The 20,109-nt window shown below is 51.0% G+C and overlaps 1 protein-coding gene and 1 pseudogene across 4 annotated transcripts; both read left to right on the top strand.

Moving 5' to 3' along the window:
- The first annotated feature begins 1,505 nt into the window (after positions 1-1,505).
- NUB1 (negative regulator of ubiquitin like proteins 1) lies at positions 1,506-18,435 on the top strand. 4 transcript variants are annotated; one of them, XM_016163960.2, is made up of 15 exons: positions 1,506-1,624; positions 3,815-3,932; positions 5,742-5,909; positions 6,040-6,098; positions 7,117-7,187; positions 9,520-9,702; positions 9,902-9,993; positions 11,275-11,381; positions 12,789-12,975; positions 13,629-13,736; positions 14,482-14,634; positions 15,950-16,096; positions 16,441-16,533; positions 16,780-16,957; positions 17,081-17,259. In XM_016163960.2, exons 2-15 carry the CDS (start codon positions 3,816-3,818, stop codon positions 17,257-17,259), a joined length of 1,842 nt encoding a protein of 613 aa, XP_016019446.1. In that variant the 5' UTR covers positions 1,506-1,624; position 3,815. The 4 variants fall into 4 exon arrangements, with proteins under 4 accessions (XP_016019446.1, XP_016019447.1, XP_036086538.1 ...); XM_016163961.2 differs by lacking the exon at positions 1,506-1,624 and having other exon boundaries at positions 3,816-3,932; positions 17,081-18,435; XM_036230645.1 differs by lacking the exon at positions 1,506-1,624 and having other exon boundaries at positions 3,816-3,932; positions 16,761-16,957; positions 17,081-17,244.
- LOC118611252 lies at positions 4,472-4,589 on the top strand (annotated as a pseudogene).
- Positions 18,436-20,109: the final 1,674 nt, after the last annotated feature.

Genomic DNA, 20,109 nt, shown 5'->3' with positions numbered 1-20,109 from the left:
TAGAATCAGTTATGCAGCAGTTCCTTGATTCTTTCTCACCACAAAACCCACAGCCAAGAAAAGCACAAACACAAAGTAGGAAGAGTTCTTCATCTCAAGAAATTGCAGTTGAAGCTGCTAAATGTCAATATTAGGAATAACAGAAAGAAGACAGACTAATAAAACACAGCAAGAGTAACACAAGTTGTATTGGGTCAAAGACGAAATGCATTTTGACTTTGATAGGTTTTCTTCCTACACGTTGTACCAATTTAACCATTTACAGATAAATGTCTGAGGGTGCCTGTTTCCACACGGCCTTGTAATAATAGCATGTTATTAATATTTTTCCAGCCTTATTGATAGGTAAAAAAAATAGTATCTCGGTGTAGTTTTTAATTTATATTTATCTCATTATGAGTGAGGTTTTTATATATTTGTGAACCGTTTATATGTCCTTTCCAGTGAATCATATTTTCATGCCCTTTGCCCAGTTTTCTATTTCGGTCCCTTTCTTATGTTGTAAGAGCTCTTTATTACACCAAAGAGCTTCATCTTTGACGTGAATTGACAATATCGTCCCCCCATTTGGCCATCTGTCTTTTGTCTTGACCAAGAATGTTGCTTTGGCTCAAGGTAAAGAGTTTTCATTTCAAAGATTATGTAAGCGTCTGTGTACCCAAAAGAAGCCTACTGAAACAGAAGACTCTTATTTGGAAAGTTGGAAATCTGTCAGCTTCGTAGGCACTGCTCGGCCGGTGGGCAACGCCTGCGAGACCCCGGATGAGGCGAGGGGACCCGAATGGCTCTGCGCTGTGCGTGCAGCGTCCTCTCGTGATGGGTGGCGAACACTGGCAGACGTAGCACCTTTGGGAACGTTTTTCCTCCTCGGTATGGATTTAGGAGCACGTTCCACCTAAGGTTTCCAATTCTCGCAGGGCCCTCCGCCGTCCCGCACGCCGTGCAGGCGCCTCACCTGGCCGCACGCCCGCGGCCCGGCCCACAGGTGCGCTTGGATTCCGCCCCGCGTCTCCAGCGGTCGTGTGGTCGACAGCGTGACGGAGGCGGGCTTAGCAGCGCCGGCGTCCGGGAGCGAAGCGCCGGGGCCGGGGGGCCAGGGGGGCTCGCCCGAAGCAGCCCGACTTCACCCCGAGGGGAGGCGGTGTGGGTGATGGGGGGGCGGGACCGCCCGTTCGTCCCGGCCTAGACCCAGGGACGGGTCCAGACCCAACCTCCCGTCTGCCTGCAGGGTGCTCCGGGCTCTTTCAAGCCTTTGGGAGAAACAAAGCCAGGCTCAGTTTCCTCTGAAGGCGAGCAAACCCGGCCGGACCGGCCCTTCCGAGGCGACACCGCCTGGGTCCCCAGAGGCGCAGGCCGCGGTCTCCACAGCGCGCGCACGGCGAAGCCTCGTCCTCGCCCAGACCCCGCCCCGCCCTCGCCCCGCCCACAACGCCGCTCCTCGTAGCCCCGCCCAGGCCCTCCATGGCTCCGCCTCCTCCCTAAGGACCGCCCACAAGCTCCTCGGTCGCGCGGGGCGGGAGCGGCGGGGCGGGGTCGGCCTCGGCCTCACCCGGAATGAAATAAACGGAACGGCGGCCACAGCATCCGGCACTTGCAGGTCGCGACGGGCGTGGTGGTGGCGCAGGTGAGGAGTCGGTGGCCGAATGTCCCCTCCCAGACCCGGGTCTCGGCGGCTGGCTTGGCCCGGCGGGACCCCCTCCCCGGCCCGGGTCGGGCGCGGCGACAGCGGCGCGGTGGCCCGGCGGGGACCAGGGGCGGCGGGCTGGGCACCGGGGACGCGCCGGCCGTTCGCGGGGCCCTGGCTTTGCGCTGGGTATGGGGCGGGGGGCGGTATTTAAAAAAAGATCGAGCCTTGTTTTTTCGGGGGGAGACAAGCATATGGATACATTAAAATTAATCAGCCATACAGAAAGCTTGGATCATAACATTGTTATTCCAAAAATGCCATTTGGGATTTATTTGCACTCAAAGGCAGCTTTTCTTTGCCATTTAATGGGAGAACGCGGTCGATGTTCAACAACCTTGACGATCTGATTGAGTTTCTTACCTCCTTCTCTTGCTCTTACTTTTTAATACAAGAATCTTGTATTACTCTGCCTAAGAAAACGTGATGTATTTGGAATATGTGTGTGTGTGTATATGTTTTTGAGAAGCTCTGGATAGAGATTGCTTAGATCTATTTATGACGAAAGTGAAAGTGAAATTTTAAAGGATAGTTTCACTTTCGGTCTGCAACGGATGGATTTCTGCTTTTTGGAGAGGGCTGTAATGGGGAACATGGAACTTTCAGTTCTCCGGTTAAAGATTGAAAACTGCTTTTTTAAAACCTTTTTTTCTTTTTGATTTCATTTAAAAACTGCATCCTCGCTTATTCTGCTGTCTATAACGGAAGTTTTGTAGGTTTCACGAGGTGGTTTCATCTTTGTTAAAACGTTAAGGGGATGATGTAGACCTTCCGGAATACACCTAAGTTATCGAACTTGATTTAAAAATCTGGTGGATTGGGTTTTGGGGAGTGTGGAATACAGGCCTGGAATAGAAAAAAGAAAGTTACTTATCTGGGTTACATTAACTCAAATATATTTTTTTTGCTCTCTAGAACTCATCTTTATCTTTCAGGACCTCATAACATTTTACTCTTCTTCCCGCTTGTCTGATTCGGCTGCCTTGTCCCCTTCAGCTGTTTCCCGTCCCAGATAGCCTCGTCACCCCTTTGCGCGGCTCTGCTGCTGAGGGCTGCGTAGCTAGGGCCACTGCAGCAGGCACTTCTTTGGTAGTTGTGGTCTTGCCTAATTTTGTGACCTTGGCCGAGTCATTGTCCGAGCCCGGGTTTTCTCAGCCCCAAAGCGATGATCCAATCAGTCAGCGTTACATCACAGATCCGATGTTGTGCTGTTGTCACAGGATGTCATGCGGTACTTTTCCAGTATCATCAGTACTAAACTTTTAATTTCAAAAATTCAGATAGAGGGGATATTTGTTATTGGATAGTTCACGGTTCAAGCTGACTTTTCTTTTATGTTTACCTACCAAGGTAGTTGTGTTGTGGCCGCCAGCCCCCGATAGACGCACAGACCACCAGAAATCAGTGAGTTGTAGGAAACACACTCTTTATTCAGCCAGCTGGGTCTGCCAGGGGTACGCAGATCCCAAATTAAGCAGCCTCAAAATGTAGAGGTACAGGGTTTTTAAGCCCTAAACCCCATTATTCATTTTGTCTAACACAAAAGTCTCTTTTTCTTCTATTTCCTAACTGTCAACCCACAGGTCGGGTGTGCAAGCGGGGGGTACAGAGGCAGAAAGTTTATTGTTAGAATGTCCTGTTCCCATGGGCGATAGCCAAGCAGTAATTTTCTAGCCAGCACAGTTGGTCTTTCGTTTTGTGTTAAACTAGCCAAAATATAAGAAACTTTATAAGTTCTGTGTCAAGTTTTTTTTATAAAAGTTCTCTACTTTAAGAATTCACCTTTCTTTTATTTTATCTTTTCTCTTAAAGAATAGTAGCAAATTAAGACATAGGAAAGCGTAATAAACCTTGCTACATATTAGCAACCTTGAAATACATATTTTAATGTAATATGTAATTGAATATGTTTCTGTATCTACATGTGTGTGTGTGTGTGTGTGTGTGTGTGTGTATGAAAAGTCTGGAGCTAGTTAAAACCTAATTTAAAAGTTATTTACGTTAAACTGGAGTGGGAAGAGTAGAGGGGAGCTCTGCTTACTCTAAAAAACATGTCAATGTGTTAGGTAGTTATAAAACGCTTTGAAAATTTGGTGTGGGGGATCATTGCTGTACTGTTTTGCTTTCAAGGATGGCGCAAAAGAAATATCTCCAAGCAAAATTGACCCAGTTTTTAAGGGAAGACAGAATTCAACTTTGGAAACCTCCATATACAGATGAAAACAAAGAAGTTAATTTGGCATTGAAGGTATTTTTCTTTTAAGACATAAATAATTGGCAGTGTTATATGTCTCCTTGGTGTTGACATAAGAACTTCTAAACCTGTAGAAATTTTTGTGAGTTTATTCGAGCCAAAGAGAGGACACTAACTGGATCACGATCTTGACAGAATGAGAAAAATTCTTCCCAGAATGACAGTTCACAGTTTCTTTTGTACATTTAGAATTAAAGAGGGAACATAAGGAAGATTACATGAAATCGGGAGAAAGCAAGGTGGGGAAATCTCTGATCGGATTATAGGATAATTGACAAGATTCTGTGCTGTCTTAAGAGTGCGATGCAAAGGTGCATTAACCTGAATGCACAGAAACCATGGTCAGAACTGGCTTTAGGTGCAGATAAGCCTTGTATAGGCCTGGGGCATTACTGCCCACCATGGCCTGCCCAGTTAGGAATTTATTCTCAGATCACCCTGTGAGATTGCTTTTAGTTAGATTTATTACCGAGCCCCTTTTTCATCCACAGGGGTAAATAAGATTTCTGAAATTGCCAGAAATGGCCAGGCACATCTATGGCCACGTCACCCTGAATGTGCCCGATCGCCTCTATCTCAGAAGCTAAGCAGGGTCGAGCCTGGTTAGTACTTGGATGGGAGACCAGCTAGGAAGACTAGGTGCTGTAGGCGCTTAAAAAAAAATAAAAAGAAATGGCCAGGCACAACCACGAATGTAAACTTTTGGCATAACCAAAAGCATTAGTGATGAACAGGGACCTGCTTTTTTCTAGGACTAAAGTTATTAATCTGGGCGCTCCTTCTGACTGGCTGGTGTAGCAGTGCCAGTAAGATAGTGTGTTACGGGCTCGGTGCCTCGGTCGCTTCTGTCCCCCTTGCTGGCATGGTCCGCTAGAAAACAATGGTTCCCTTCCTCCAGTTTTTTTATTTTTTTTAAACACTATGGCTGTCTGTTTATTTTTCCAAGACGCATTTTGAACTAATAATTATGACTCTTTTTTTTTTTTTTTTTTATGGCATCATCAGAAATGCCTGTTTTTTTTATGGCGTTATTTTACATAAGTAAAGTTTCTAGAAATTGAAGTTTGCCTGCTTTTCTCAACAGAGAAAAATGTTAGTCATTTTCGATAGAAATCTATTATATCGGAGTACCCTAGTGTGTACTTTTCTACTTTCTGAGTCTGAATATTTTGAGGCAAATGATGTAACATTTATCGGGGACTAAGGGCTGGCACGAGGGCACCGAACTGCCCGGTGTCGTGTGGCGCTCGGGAAGTGATAGCCGTATCAGGGCCTTAGAGTTTTCCTGTCTGTCCCATTCCTCACAGGCCTCACTTTTCATTTTCTGCAACCACTTTGTGACCTTTCTTCTGAATTTGCTTGTTTTACCCTTTTGGTTCAGAAACTAGGTGTGGCATAATAAGAAAGCTACTGGGTTCCTGGCGCGGCGCCCCTAAAACCCTCTTTACCCACTCCCCCCCTCCACCAGCGGTAAGGGCGATCAGAGCATCTTTGTTCTAACAGGCAGCTCTGGGCAGGAGCCTCAGGACGGGGCAGGTACCAGAGAGGTCAGACTTGAATTGGGAGCTTGGAACTCTCAGCCCCATCCTCTTGGGTCTGTTGTCCTCTCTTTTGTTTGTTTTTATTTTTCCGCGGATCCTCTGTGACCCCGGTACCTCTCATGATGTCAACCCGTCTGGACTTCCCTGGAGTCGGGGTGGCCACCCCTCACAGGGTCTTGTGTGGAGCTCTGCCCGTGCTGCTGTGCGTTCCTTCTCTCACCCAGGACTGCGTCCATCTGTGTTTTCCGACTTTTCTTCCTAGGACCTCGCTAAGAAGTACTCCGACAAGCTAGAATGCTGTGAAAATGAAGTAGAAAAAGTCATCGAAGAAATACGTTGCAAAGCGATCGAGCGGGGCACAGGAAACGAAACTTACAAGACAACGGGGATTGCTACAATCGAGGTATTTTTACCTCCACGACTAAGGAAAGTGAGTAATTTTTTTTTTCAAATTTACACAGGTACTCATGCTTAGTTAACATAGCGATGTCGTCAAATAAATTGACTTTTTTTTTTTAAAGCAACAATCCAAAGTTATCTTATTTGTCATTTTCAAATAGGACAGGAAAAGCCTGTTGGAGACCCGACTGCACATCACTGGCAAAGAACTGAGGTCTAAGTGAGTATCTGTGCCCGGCGCCCTCGGGGCTTCTGCGCTTCACGTGCTCCCCGTGGCGGCCGGGAAGACGGCGGGGGCAGCGGGTGTCCACACCCTCTGGCAGGGGAGAGGCAGGCTCTGAGGATGCGGGACTCGCTCAGGCTCACGCCCTTAGTTTAGGGTGAGTGAGAGCTCAGCGCTTGTACCGCGTCTTCACCTCCTGGTGTGACTTGAGTCGTTGTAGCACATTAGAATTTTGCAGCCAGGACCAACGATTTAGAGTTTCTGGCGCGCCCGCCACCTCACAGGTCCTCCGTACACGCTCGAGTCAGCGCACGGGTGACGGACATAGGGGACAGCCTGGCGCTCGCCGGAGCGTGAGCTTTGGGCTCTGTCCTTCCGTGCCTTCCTCCCTGGCCGGGATGTTCGCCAGCGTGTTACTGCTGATTTCAGGCAGTCGGCCTGTCTGTAAAAAGAAAAAAGAAACTGTCATATACTAGTGAAATTCGAACTTTTGCGTTCTGGTTGGTTATTCCATCCATGGCGTATTTTTGAATGGCGAGTGTTTTGAGCTCCTCCGGGGCTCGCCAGCTGGTGGTTCTGAAGCGGATCTTTCTGACTTTCTTCTTTGGTCCACATCAGGGCTGTTAGGGATGGATTCAGGAGGCATCGTTCACCCAGCACACGTGAGCAGAAGATTGTGGGGTTCGGCCCGTTTTGGGCTCCTCCAAGGGGACTCATAGGTCGGGAGAACTTCCTCCCGACACACTGCCAGGGCCCTGCTCAAACGGGGTGCCCCACGCGGGCTCCACGTCACGAGGAAACAGCGTAGTGAAACAGCTAGTCTCAGGAAGGACGTTGTCTCACGGGGTCACGGAACCGTCTCAAGCTGGCTTATCGGGAAGTGAGTGATGCTCGTGTCAGGGAACTGAAATACTGGATGTGTCCAAGTAAAATGCGTAAACTAGCTAGCGCGATTAAAATCTATTTAATGGAGAATGACACATTCGATTACAGTTTTCACTGGTTTGTTTTACAGAATAGCTGAAACCTTTGGATTTCAAGAAAATTATATCAAAATCGTCATAAATAAGAAACAACTTCAACTAGGTATGTTATGGCACAGCATGTAGAATTTTACAATAAAGAATAATGACTACATCTTTTTTTCAATCACTCTCTATTCACAAATTTCTAGTGGTTTTATTGCATGTATAATCCAAGACCAATTATTTTAGAGTTTTTACTAAAATAAAACAGAAACGGCTTTTCAACATTTATCGTCTGTTCTATGCTGGTGAGGAAGGAAGACGCTGTCAGTCTGATAAAATTTTATAGAACGGAAGTGTAGGTGTGCCGAGAGCGCACTTCGGGTTCCAGCACATTCTGCCCCCCCCCCCCCGGGACGCGAGCTGGCGCTGAGTGGGACCAGCAGGGCAGGCTGGGTGGGAGCGTTCCGGACCGAGAGCCTCACGTAGTGGCTGAGCGTGGAGGGCCAGGCAGAGGCCGCGTTGTGACCGTCAGCAGTGGTTCTCCCCAGGGGCGATTTCACTACCCAGGGGACACTTGGCGGTGTCTAGAGACGTTTTTGGTGGTCACAGCTTGGTGGCAGGGGGAGCTGGGGGGTTGTGGTTTTGTCACTCATTGGCCCGAGGTGCTTCTGGACACAGCGTCCTGAGGCTTGCTCAGTGTTAGAGTGTTTCTCCTCAGAGAACTGGGGGGCCGTCGATCCTGGGAGTGACGCACGGTGGCTCTGTGTTGTAAAGATGGCTTCGGCTGGAGTAGGGGGTGCGCTTGGAGGGGCGTGCGCGGACTTGGGAGACCAGCTGGCCCCGGCCCCGTTTCCGGCACTGCCGCCTGATCGGTGTCCCGTGGGTTCCTGTGGCCGCGAGCTTGAGAACACGCTGCCCTCACAGCCGGGCCCTCGTGGTCCTCTCCAGCATCGCCCCCGGCCATTTCCCGTCCTCCGTTTTGGTGTCGGAGGCAACCGTTCACCGTCTGTCCTCGTATCGCGACGGTGATTCTGTTAGCGGCATCCGCTGGGCAGAGGTCCTCGATCTTGTTATCCAGTCCATTTTCCACCTCACTCGTGTGTGTTAAGTCCTCTCTCTCAGCCGAGGGCCTCAGGGAGTCTTCCGTGTTTCCTTGTGTTGGCTTGATCTGGATGAGGTGTCGACTCTGTCCTGGTCCCCCGTGTGTTTAAAGGCTGAGGGCACAGCTTTATCGTTCTTCCCGTAGCTCCAGCTAACCTTGCCCTTGCCACACTGCTACTTGGTGCCCCTTGATGCGTATGTTCTTTCTGTTTACCTGTAGGCTTATTCCTGGGCCAGAACCATGGAGGGCCTTTTTTTTAAAAATTTTTTTAAAATTGAGATGTAATTAGCATGTAACAACATGATGTTAGCTTCAGGTGTACAGCACAGATATTTCCATAATTACGTATATTGTGAAATGATCACCACGGTAACACCAGTTAACATCGCCACGTGTAATACAAAATGTTTTTTTCTTGTGACAAGAACCTTCGAGATTTACTCTTTAGCAATTTTCAGATGTACACACGGTCTCGTTAACGGTAGTCAGTGCGCCGTACGGCACACCCCCAGTCTTACTAGTCGTGTAGCTGGAGGTTTGTGCTTTTTGACCATCTTCACCGATAGTTGTTGTTTATTACTGTGGTTTTGTTGTAGTTTTAAAATCTAGTAAGATGGGTCCCCATCTTGGCTCTAATTTATTAAGGTGACCTGGCCATCAGTAGATCTTTATTTTTCTGCATAAATGTTAGAATGGTTGTCAAGTTTCTAAAAAAAAAAAAAAAAAAAATGTTTTCTGGAAATGTATTCAAATTTATATATATATATAGTTTATACCATGTTGTTAGTTTAAAACCTGTTTGCATCTGCATTTACCCTTTTTCATTTTGGTGCTGGTTTTTTTGCACCTTTAACTTAATTTATGTATGAGGAAGATTAGTTTACTCAGCGCCTCTGAGCTAAAAAGAGGTAGAAGCCCAGGTCCTCGCCCCCGAGCCCCCGGTGCACTGCTGTGCCCGGCGCTGGGCCACAGCGACGGGCCGGTTGGTGTTCCCCCTCCAGACGGTGGGCAGGTGGGCGTTTCTCATTTTCCTTGGATATCGCTGTGCACAGTGCTCTCCCTGCCTGTGGTCGATTCTCAAACTTCTATCGCTCCGATTTGCTCTTACGACGAGAGTCAAGGAAATCGGAGGGGAGCGGATGTGACAGCTCTGTTTTCTCTGGCTGGTTTTATCCACCGCGTAACGGTAACAGTGATGCACCCAGATGGGACCGTGCTCGCGAGGTCGCTTGGCACGGCGCTTTGCAAGTGCCCATGCAAGTCGAAGGATCCCATCCGCCGCGGAGGCCGGCCCGGCGCCCGCACGTTTGGTGGCCGTCTCCATAGCCCGCGTTTCTGATCGTTACAGGCAAGTCGCTCGAGGAGCAGGGCGTGAAGCACAACGTGAAGGCCATGGTGCTGGAGCTGAAGCAGTCAGAGGAGGACGTGAGGAGGAACTTCCAGGACGAGGAGGAGGAGCAAAATGAAGCCAGGCTGAAGGAGAAGAGGATTCAGCGGACCAAGAGGGGGCTGGAGATACTGGCGGAGAGAGGTACTGGGCGTCCGGGGCCTTCCACCTCGGGCCGGTCCTGCGGTGTAGCCGCGAGTCGCGCCGTGGCGGGGGCGTCACCCCGTGGCGGCGGTGGCACACGTCTCTCCGGCTTTTCTTCCCAACGGTCCCAACATCTTAAATGTCACCGTCACCGCCTCGTAACGTTGCATTAACAGAGCTGCTTTCGGTCTTGCTGCAGCGGAGATGGTGGTGGATCCCGACACCACGCCGTACCTGGACATCGCTAACCAGACGGGCAGATCCATCGAGATCCCGTCGTCAGAAAGAAAAGTAAGCGCTACGAGCAGTTTATGGCTTGTTCTGTTGATTTGCTGTCAGAATTCCGAGGGAGGTTTGCTAGCCTGGTTTTTGATCTTGGAGTGTTACAGAGGGTTAGAAACAGTTTTTCGCCTCCGGCTTATACACAGAGAATGTAGCCAGCAGTGAGCAGGTGCCTCCGGCGGGCTCACCCTGTGATGCTCAGGGCAGTCCGAAACGGCGTGACCTCACTGTCCCATAGCGGTGGCTGTGACTATTCCCAAGTGACATGAAGCACGGTCTTCAGCGTGAGTGGCTTCCTGGGGCAGCGGTTGTTCGGTGGTTTATTTTACTAGAAGGCCATGTCCCCTAAGGGGCGGAGCAGAGTGAGGCTGGGGGAACTGTGTAGTCTGGGAAAAGTACGATAGGCGATTCCGCTGTCTCTCCTCCGTCTCCCCATTCCTCCTTCCTTGGAATAGGTAGGAGGCGGTTTTACCTTTGAACACATCCAGCGCTGGCTATTATTAACAGCACTCTGCAGCGTGGACCCTGAGATCGTCGGTCTCTGAGCTGCAGTCCAGTGGCTTCTTAAAATGAAAAGCTCTTGATTGTGGGTCGTTCATTTTAATTTTTCTGTCTTTAAAGGACAGTTTGAGTAAATTTCACTATATGAATTATTATTTTAAAATTAAGGATTAAAGTTAAGTTTTAATGAGGAAATTTTATAACTATCAGTAGATCGATTTTTTTTTTTCTTATGGTTGGAATTATTTGCCCATCGCTCTCTTATATTAAATGTTGGCTTTCAGATCTTTTTGGGAAAACTTTATAAGATTGAATTAAAAAAAAATTCAATCTAAAAATATTAATGAAGTTTAAAATTTTTTGAATCACCATCTAAAGATTGTTTTGGAAATACTAGGATTGACAGAAACTTCAGAAAAAAACTCGATGAAGAATAGAAAGTAAAGCGAATGCTTCTTTTAGAAAAGATTAAAAAGGACATAGGATTCTGCTACTTTTTTATATGTTCGTCTTAGAGAATACTAGAAATCTAGGTCGGCACACGCTGGAATAAACCGATGCAGACACAGGGCCAGGCGCTGGCCGGGACCCTTTCAGCCGTGTTAAATCGAGCACTTGGTTTCCGCGTTCACAAGAAATAAAGCTTTAATTATGTTTTTCTTAATTTTGGCTTCTAAATTTAGTTGTGATTTCTTTCTTACTTTGATTTCTTTAGATTTAATATGCTTTTAATGTAGTTTGTTTTATTATGGTTTACAGTGATGCTTTTTAATCGTTATTTTTCTCTAGGCCCTGATGTTAGCCATGGGGTATCACGAGAAGGGCAGAGCGTTCCTGAAGAGGAAGGAGTATGAAATAGCCTTGCCGTGTCTGCTGGACGCCGACAGATACTTCTGGTAGGCTTGCCGGGGCCGGGGGCGGTGGGGGGGCGCCCGTGCACGGCGCCCGGCAACCCCGCCGCGCACTTCCCGCTCTCACCCAGCACAGCGGTTAATGCGCATGAGCAGCTAGTTCTTCCCTGCGTAGTTCTCGTCGCTCCCCGTGCCTGAGAAGAACGCTGTTTGCGCATGCGCTCGCCGTTGTGCTTCTCACGGCCCAGGACAGCGTGCTTGTCCCTGTGAGGCCCAACGCCCCGGGACGCGTCCCCACCAGCACTGCGCCCAGTAGTTTCCGTGTGAATGTTGATGGTCATTCCCCAAATCCACTGTCTTGTCGGGGCTGCAAAGCGGTGTGGTACCTTACCGTTCCTTCTGCATTTACCGCTAGAAATTTTCTGAAAAGAGATATTTTTCCTCATCAGCTATTGGGCCCTGCTGAGGTGCAGTTTGTACCAAAAGACAGAATAAAATGCTTTGTTCTTTCTCCTTATTTTTTTGTTTTCAGAATAAATGAATTCCTTCCCTGGCATCCTCCAAAGATGACGTTACCAATGAGCTTTTCTTCCCCCACTTTTTTTTAAGTATCAACATATGAACTCGCATATTTTAACACATTTGATGCGTTTCAAACCTCAGTGCTTTAAGTTGGCCAGCTTTGGCCAGCAGGCAGGTCCTGTGTCCTTCTGACTTATCCCGTGAGTCTCTAGTCTCCGGTGCCCGAGTGGCCCAGACTCCTGGTCCGGGGCAGGAACTGCCCACGATGAGTCCCCTCCTCAGAAAGGAGATTGGTTCTCAGGCAGGTCAGCCATGTCCTGAAAGACATCTCAGTCCTGTTTCTTTCCCCATGGCTGGTTTCCTGTCTTCTCCAAACAGGCTCAGAGTTCTCTCAAAACTTCCTGTTACACGTCTTGGGGTATGGTGTGTATGTGACCAAGAGTCATTTCTTTCCATATTTAAAATGAGAAGTGAGAGTTCTGCTTCTAGCCAAGATGGAACAACGGAGACGAGATTTCCGTCCCCCCAACCTGAAACACCTAAAAATCTGGGCAAGATGTATGAAACGCTGGTTTCCTCGTGAGCCCTGAGTGGGGAAGCAGACGAGCCCTGTGACAGTTCAGCTCTCTGCCTGGCCGCCGAGCAGGGAGTAGAAATCCCGTGGTCCCCGACTGAGGAGTCCAGGGGGCCGGACTTTCCCAGCACAGCAAGGGGTGTGTGCGTGAAGCTGCCACTCCTGAATCTTAACTTCCTTTTTTCCCATTGGAAGGATTCAGATAATAAACATCAGCTCCCTTCATAAATGTGGATCTCTGTTTTAGAGCAGTCAGCCTTCGGAAATACACCACAGACTGGACAGGAATTTCAGTAATCCACAGACAGGCTTTTAAGGGCATGTTCCAGTGACGCCGCTTCCTGTCTCTTCCCCAGCGAGTGCTGCACAGAGCTGCTGGACACCGTGGATAACTACGCGGTGCTCCAGCTGGACATAGTGTGGTGTTACTTCCGCTTGGAACAGCTGGAGTGCCTTGACGACGCAGAGAAAAAACTAAACCTGGCCCAGAAATGCTTTAAAAATTGTTATGGAGAAAATCATCAGAGGCTGGTCAACATTAAAGTATGTTACTGTCGTTTGTTTTAGGTATCATTGAGCCCATTTCTAGAATTCAAGTTTATTCCTGTTATTTACACTGTTGCCAGAAGGTGATTTATTTTGACAGTGGTATGCACTGTGTTCTTTTTAAGCTATATTTTTAACGGAATTGTTAAATGTTTTGCACATCTGGCTGTTACTTTGGTCTGTGCAGCGTTTATCCCCAAGGAACAGAACCCCACTGATTACACTGACCGAGGGGGCAGGGGACTGTGTTCAGTAGAGTCTAACGGAAGATTTCAATACGGAAAGTAAACACTGTGAACAGTAACAGTTCACAGGAGTCACAGCTCAACTGCCGTGATTTGAATAATTTTTTGGGGGGATTTCCAAGAGTCACCAGAATTCTGCTTGTAAATGACAAGGGAGCGTAAGATATTCCTAATCTGGGTTTTGCATACTTCCCTACTGACCAGAGGGCCCACTGCCCTGAGTGTCTGGAGACAGGTGTTCTGACACTCTCTCTTGTGGGATGGGGAGGTCATCGTCCTCTGGGATCTTACATTTAGTAACGCCATTTTGCCCCTTTGGAGACAAAGTGGAATTACAGATGTGAGTAGTATTGACCTGTAATTAGAAATGACAGTTTTATCTTTTTTTTTCCCCAATAATTTTAGGGAAACTGTGGGAAAGAGAAGGTATTGTTTTTAAGACTTTACCTGCTTCAGGGTATCCGGAATTTTCACAGCGGGAATGGTGAAGAGGCTTCTGCGTATCTCAACAAGGTAAGAAAAGGAACACTCAGAGTTGTAACCATTTTCACTTACATTTTTTTTTTTTATACCCTGAAGTTAAGTATTTTGTAAACTCAGTATTTTGTGACTCGTGAGGAACATATTTCTCTCTCCCATCGCTCCCCCACGTACACGATAAACGCGTTTGTGTGTGTTGGGGGACCGGCCAGATGCCGTAATAAGGAACCCTCAAAAAGACAGTGACTGCGGTTGGCTGGGGGCTTCCAGGTCTCGTCTGGCCGTCCGGAGGTGGCACCCAGGGCAGAGCTGGTTTGGCACTCGGCTGCTCCTGTCAGTGCCTCTCGCAGCCGACAGACGGCACGAGAATCCAGGGTCAGCCTCAGAGAGAGGTCCGGAAGGTACGCCCCCCGGATCTGCCGTGTGCCGCTTGCTTAGGCTTAACCGGGTAGCTGCGCACAGCCGCAAGGCCGAGTGAGAAACACTCTGTGCCCAGCTTGAGTTCAGTGACTTATTAGGAAAAAGGAGGAGGTCATGGATACCAGCCCTTCCCAGCCCACGCGGCCTGTTCTCGTGTTACGGTACACGTAGGTCCTGGGAGCAGAGTGTCGTCTGTCTGCATCTGCTGGGTGGTCAGAGGTCACGTGCAGAGCGTTTATCTAAAATTGGACACACTGTAGTTCACATCGGGTACAGCCTCGTGTCCCTCGGGCTTAGCTGGGTGTTAAGCCTGCATGTGGCCACAGTGATGTGACTGTCTTGCTTTTCCCGTCTGCAGGCACGTCAGCTCTTTAAAGAGCTCTACATTGATCCATCAAAAGTTCACAGTTTGTTGCAGTTGGGGTTTACCGCCCAGGAAGCCCGGCTCGGGCTCAGGGCCTGTGACGGGAACGTGGACCACGCAGCCACCCACATCGCCAGCCGCAGAGAGGTACCTTGACACCCGGGTGGCTTCGTGCCTTTGAGTAGGTGTGGAGCTGGAGACAGTAGCGAGCTTGTTTCCAAAGCGCCTTAGCACTCAGATGTGAAAGGAAACGACTCCATAGCAGGTGTGAGAGACAAGGGGCTTCGTCACTGCAGGCAGGGGACTTTTTTAAGTGCATCAGTTTTCAAACAGTGCCGTGTCCTAATTTTGCTTCCTGCTGTGGTGGCGGGTCGCTCGTGAGTGCAGTCGTTCACGCAGCCTTCTTCCCCTCTTATTTTCATCATAGTGTATTTCTGGAAACCGTTTGAGCACAGACCGTGTTTTCCCATAGGGCCATTGTTGTGGTTTGCGATGGTATTCTTGCCTAGACGTGAGTCGGATCATAGGAACAGTAACATAAAGGCGAAGGCACAAAATTAGAATCATTTAAAATAATTAGAAATAAGTGCAGCGAAACTTTAGAATGTCGGAGTTGGCAAGAATAATCCATGTCTGCTGTGCTGGTTCCACAGCAAACGAGCTGAGGTTCAGGGAGTCCGCGACGGGCTGTTGAGAGGCGGATCCGTTTTCTCTGCAAAATGTGAATTGGTGTGTGCTCTCTCACGGGCCCCTTCCAGCTGTAGACCCAAGTGTGGACGTCTCCAGAAGGCAGAGGCGGGGGAAAGCCCAGGCTTGCACCTTACACGGGCCAGCCGAGCATTACTGGAAAGCAGACATTGCTGATGCTTATTACTCTGCTGTTGCTGGGTGATCAGTAAGATTTCATTAGCATTCGGAAGGCCAGTGTTTTAAAAGGAACTCGTTTGAAAAATAATCCTCATCATTCCATACACCTGTATACACCCAGCGTGTGGTGCGGGGATCGGCAGCTCTGGCATCACCCAGGCCCTCCCGCCCCCCTCCGCGCCCCCATTCAGAATCCACGTTTTACCCAGAGCCCCGGTGATTCACCTGCGTGGGGAGCCCGTCCAGCCCCTCCCCGGAAGGGGGTGCGTCCGCCTCTCTGGCACCAAGCAGCAAGCTCACTGGTTCCGAGTGGCCCGAGTGGCCCGTTCTGGTGCTAGGGGCTGGTAATTGTGAGGCGCCCCCTCCCGCCCTGGGGGGAGGCCTCTGGCCCCGCTGGCGGACCCCGGGAGCAGTGCCACGGGCTCTGCCCGGTAGCCCTCACGCTGCTGACCGGCGGAGACAGCCAGGGGGTGTTCCTCTTCCTTCATGTCTCACTTCCCCTGGCAGCCCCACAAATCGTGCAGAGCACAGGTCGAGATGGCTGTCTACAAAATCTCAACCTCCAGCTCAGTGAGACTTTGCTGTTTTCCTAAAGGAATTGGCCCAAATAAGGAAAGAGGAAAGAGAGAAGAAGAGACTCCGCCTGGAGAACATAAATTATCTGAAAGGAATGGGCTACTCCACTCACGCAGCCAAGCAGGCCCTGCACCAGGCCAGCGGGAGCCTGGACGACGCCCTGCGGGTAAGGCTGCCCTGCGCCCCGGCCCCGCCCCGGCCCCGCCCCACCCCCTCCACGGGGCCCCGAGCCTGTCTCCTGTGGCCCCCGTTCCTGGTTTGCATCCGAGGGTCGGCGCTGTCCCGCTCTCGTGCCCAGTGACAGACATGGAACGATGCCCGCGTCCCGCCCTTCGGCAGGAAGCCTTCCCCGAACTCCGGCCTCCCCGCCCGGCCTGGGTGGCGGGTCCCTTTCCTCCGCTCCTGCAGCGCCTTCGCACAGCTCACAGCGCCCGGCGCGTGCCCGCCCCCTGCCTGGCAGGCGCCCGGGCTGCGGGGAGCTGAGGCAGGGGCATGGCTGTGTGCTTTCAGATTCTCCTCAGCAACCCTCAGATGTGGTTCAGTGACTCCGACTCGGAAACCAACAGCCATCAAGAAAGTCCTTCCCAGGAAAATATCGACCAAGTGAGTGACAGCCCTCCGCGCCTTCTCTGCCCGTGCGGCCCCAGGCGGGCTCAGTGGGGCGGCAGGTACAGCGCTCGGCTCCCTGGGCTCCTGGGGTGACGTGGGCCCGCCCTGGGGGGCCGGCCGAGCGCTGGCGGTCGCGGTGGGCAGAGGGGAGGAGGAGGGCCGAGCCACGCGGTCCCCGCGGTCCGTGCGCGCGGCCGCCCTCGCCGCCGGGCTCCGTGCAGCCGCCCGCGTTCTCCGCAGCTGGTGTACATGGGCTTCGACACGGCGGCCGCCAGGGCCGCCCTGCGCGTGTTCCGCGGCAACGTGCAGCTGGCCGCGCAGACGCTGGCGCACAACGCGGGCAGCCTCCCGGCCGACCTGCAGCTCGCGGTGGAGGACGCGCCGTCCACGCCGTCCACGTCCCCGTCCGACTCCGCAGGTAGGGCTGCCGCGAGCACGGCCGCTCGGCGAGGCCGGGGACCCCGCGGCGCGCCGTGGGTCCTGCCCTCGGCGCCCCTCTCCCCTCTCCCCTCACTCGCTCCTTCCTGCGCGGCTCTCGCAGGCACCTCCAGCGCCTCGACGGATGAAGACATGGAGACGGAGGCCGTCAACGAAATCCTGGAAGACATTCCGGAACACGAAGAAGACTATCTCGACTCGACCCTGGAAGACGAAGAAATTATTATCGCAGAGTACTTATCCTACGTAGAAAATATAAAGTCGGCATCGAAGAAAAACTAAATAACGGACAGAAACGAGTACCCAGTTTCTGCTTATAAATGCTATCGTTATGAAAAGTGTAATGCAGGTCTTCCTCTTTTTTCTTCTTTTTATCTGATTTTGCCCTGGAGTGCTTTCAGCTTGGGTGTAGGAGGAGGGTGGGCGGGGGACAGGGACGTAGACGGCGAGAGGAGAGAGAGGGGCGGGGGCCTGGGCGCTGGTCCTGACCGGGGAGCCGAGGACGGGGGAGCCGAGGACGGGGCCGCCCCGCCGCCCCTGCTGCTTCGGGAACAGGGAGGCCCTGGGGACGGTCTCGGGGTGGCGAGGTAACGGGGAGAGCGTGCTCCCATCCTCTCTCCTGCCCTCAGGGCCCCCCGACGGGTGGGGCGCCACGTCACTGCTGAGCTTTCCCTTCCCATGATGCAGCGCTGCCTTCCTGCTTCCTCCTCGCCGCCCGGCCCTGATTGTCCTTCAAATCTGCAGTCATTCCAGGTGCTTTGGGGGCGTAAAGGTGAGGCGTCGGCTCCAGTGGCCATACCAAATCTTGCCGGACACTTTCAGCCCGAAACCAGTGTTTGAAGCTCTTAGTGTAGTTAAATGTGCACTTGAAATTCAGAATTTATATGTGTAGAAATCTTCACAAAAGTGAAATCTTTTAATAAATCAGAAGGTCTTAAATGCTAACAGAAGCAACTTATTTTTAATTAGCATTTTCAGACTCTGCTATCATGTTAAACTCAATGCTGGCTAAGATACCTATCAGAGATCAAGGCATATTTTCTCCAGGTTTTGTGGGGTTTTTTGGTACATCTATATTATAGAAGACTATTTCTAAAGACATGTGCTTGGCCTCTTAATTGGCCCAAATAACCATTCTCGTCGCGCCATGAACGCCTCTGTAGTCATCTATTAAACAAGAACCCATCCCAGCACCGGGACACCACAGGTGGCGTCAGGGACGGACTGAATCGAGTGCCGGATGTGTTCCCAAGACTCTTCCTGACATTCCGGAAGTCGCCGGAAATTCTTGTGACTGAGGGCAGATGGCTCGCTGCCATGTCCTGTCAGGGCTGGCTGAAATGCTTACTGTTTTCATGACGCTTGGACAGCAGTCCAGTTGGAATGGGTGGAAATGTTGTGATTCTTTTAAAATGGATGATTCAGAAGGAAATAAAAGGTAGAAAATATATTCAAAAATTGTTGGCCTCACTTTGCAGTTACTCCGACTCCTAAACTGCCTGGGTGGTCTAGAGCTTCATCTAGGTCCGAGACGTTTGCTTCCACCGAGTTCTATGCGGAAATCGAAACATCGGTCTGTTATAAAAACATGAATAAAAAGGCTGGGCTGATGGGGCGGCCCTGGCGGGGAGGGGAAGGGGGTTCGTGCCCTGACTGCCTAGGCAGTGAGGGGGGAGGTGATGAGGGGTTTCTTGGCCTTGAGGCCCTGTCAGACCGCATCACATTTTGGGCCTGAATCGCAGCTTTTGGCTAACAAGTTACTGTCCAGGGCTCGGGCTAGGTGTAGCCTCTATCTTCCCAAATGTTTTTTATAACGATCATGGAGAAGGCTAGGGAAGCAGTCACACCGGTCGTCTCTGACTCTGCTCCACTTGCTCGTGAAGAGGCGCAGAGTAGCCAGTGCTCGAGCTAGGGACGGGTTCCCAGCGCACGCTGTCCACCTGCAGGGCTGCCCACTCCACAGGCCGGGAGACAAACCCTGGTCCTGGCTGTGTGTATCACTCCCTGCTCTGGAGGGCAAGAGCAGCAGCAGAGGACATGTGTAATCGGGGAAGCATGCTGAGGCTGGACGTCACAGAGGAGATGGACATTGGGCTCCTTGGATGGAGGAGGAAAGAACATTCTAGACCTGGGACTAATGAGGTAAGAGTGGAGGGAGGACAGGCCGAGCGTGCCACATTCTTGGGGTCACAGAAGCTGTTCCAGACCCACTGGAGGGTGCGTGTTGGGGGAAGAGAATGAGGTTGGAAGGATTGCTGAGTCTAATTACAGGGCACCCTGAAAGGCAGGCAGGGGTCTAGATTTGAGTGGCAGCGTCCTGCGGGCCAAGAGAGGACTCTGAGCATGTGCGGGCTGCAGATGTCTGTCACGTGGATGGGGTCACGCGGAGGCCCCGGGAGGCTGTGGCTGGAGCATGCTGCATGCAGGCAGGTTGGAGGCCCATCACTTTTCTTGTGAAATTGCCATGTCCTGTCCCTGTTTTCCTGCCCATATGTCCTTTAAGTACTTCCTGCCCTGCAACCCAACTGAATATATTCATCAAAGGTAAGAAAGTATTTTATCAAAAGCAAAGAAACATCTCTGATTGTCTGGTCTTTACACCCACAAAGAGCCTCTGTGCTGCAGAAATAATTTCCCAAACGCTATGCTATGTAAATGCAAAACAGCAGCCTTCCTGGACGCCCTCTCCCTGGAGAGGCAGGCTGGGGAACCAAACGCAGCAGCCCGTTTTAGGATCTGCACCACGTAGCTGTTTCCCCGAGTGCACGTGTGTTTTATTCTCTGCTGTGCGTGGAGACGACGGGGGAATCTAAGATGATGGATGAGCAAGAGCCGATGAGGCGGGAATGCAGCGTCAGCTGTCACCGTCCCAAGTTGCCTGTGTCAGCAACGCAGCCTGAGCGGGCACTCGACGGGGTGCTCTGCCAGCCCCCCTGGCATGAGCGTCAGTGCCCCAGGAAGCCCCCTTGGGGAGCGTGGGCCCTGGAGAAGAACCGCCAGGAAGTGTGAGTGCTCCCTAGCACAGCCAGGAAGCGAGTGCTCCCGGGAACCCCATGGCTGGATTGTGTGCTTTGAGTCCCACCGAAAAGATGTGACGTGAGGTGGCTTCTGCAAGCTCTCACCAGCCGGCCT

The sequence above is a fragment of the Rousettus aegyptiacus genome, unplaced genomic scaffold (assembly GCF_014176215.1).
Source record: "Rousettus aegyptiacus isolate mRouAeg1 unplaced genomic scaffold, mRouAeg1.p scaffold_m13_p_13, whole genome shotgun sequence".
NCBI lineage: Eukaryota > Metazoa > Chordata > Mammalia > Chiroptera > Pteropodidae > Rousettus > Rousettus aegyptiacus.
Note: the sequence above shows the minus strand (reverse complement) of the source record. Positions and strands in the feature narration are given on the sequence as shown.

Excerpts from the sequence above, each read along its gene's own strand:
- NUB1 (XM_016163961.2), top strand. The coding sequence starts at position 3,816 with ATGGCGCAAAAGAAATATCTCCAAGCAAAATTGACCCAGTTTTTAAGG. Across the intron at positions 6,099-7,116 it reads GGCAAAGAACTGAGGTCTAA|AATAGCTGAAACCTTTGGAT; the intron begins GTGAGTATCTGT and ends TTTGTTTTACAG. Across the intron at positions 11,382-12,788 it reads GACGCCGACAGATACTTCTG|CGAGTGCTGCACAGAGCTGC; the intron begins GTAGGCTTGCCG and ends TCTCTTCCCCAG.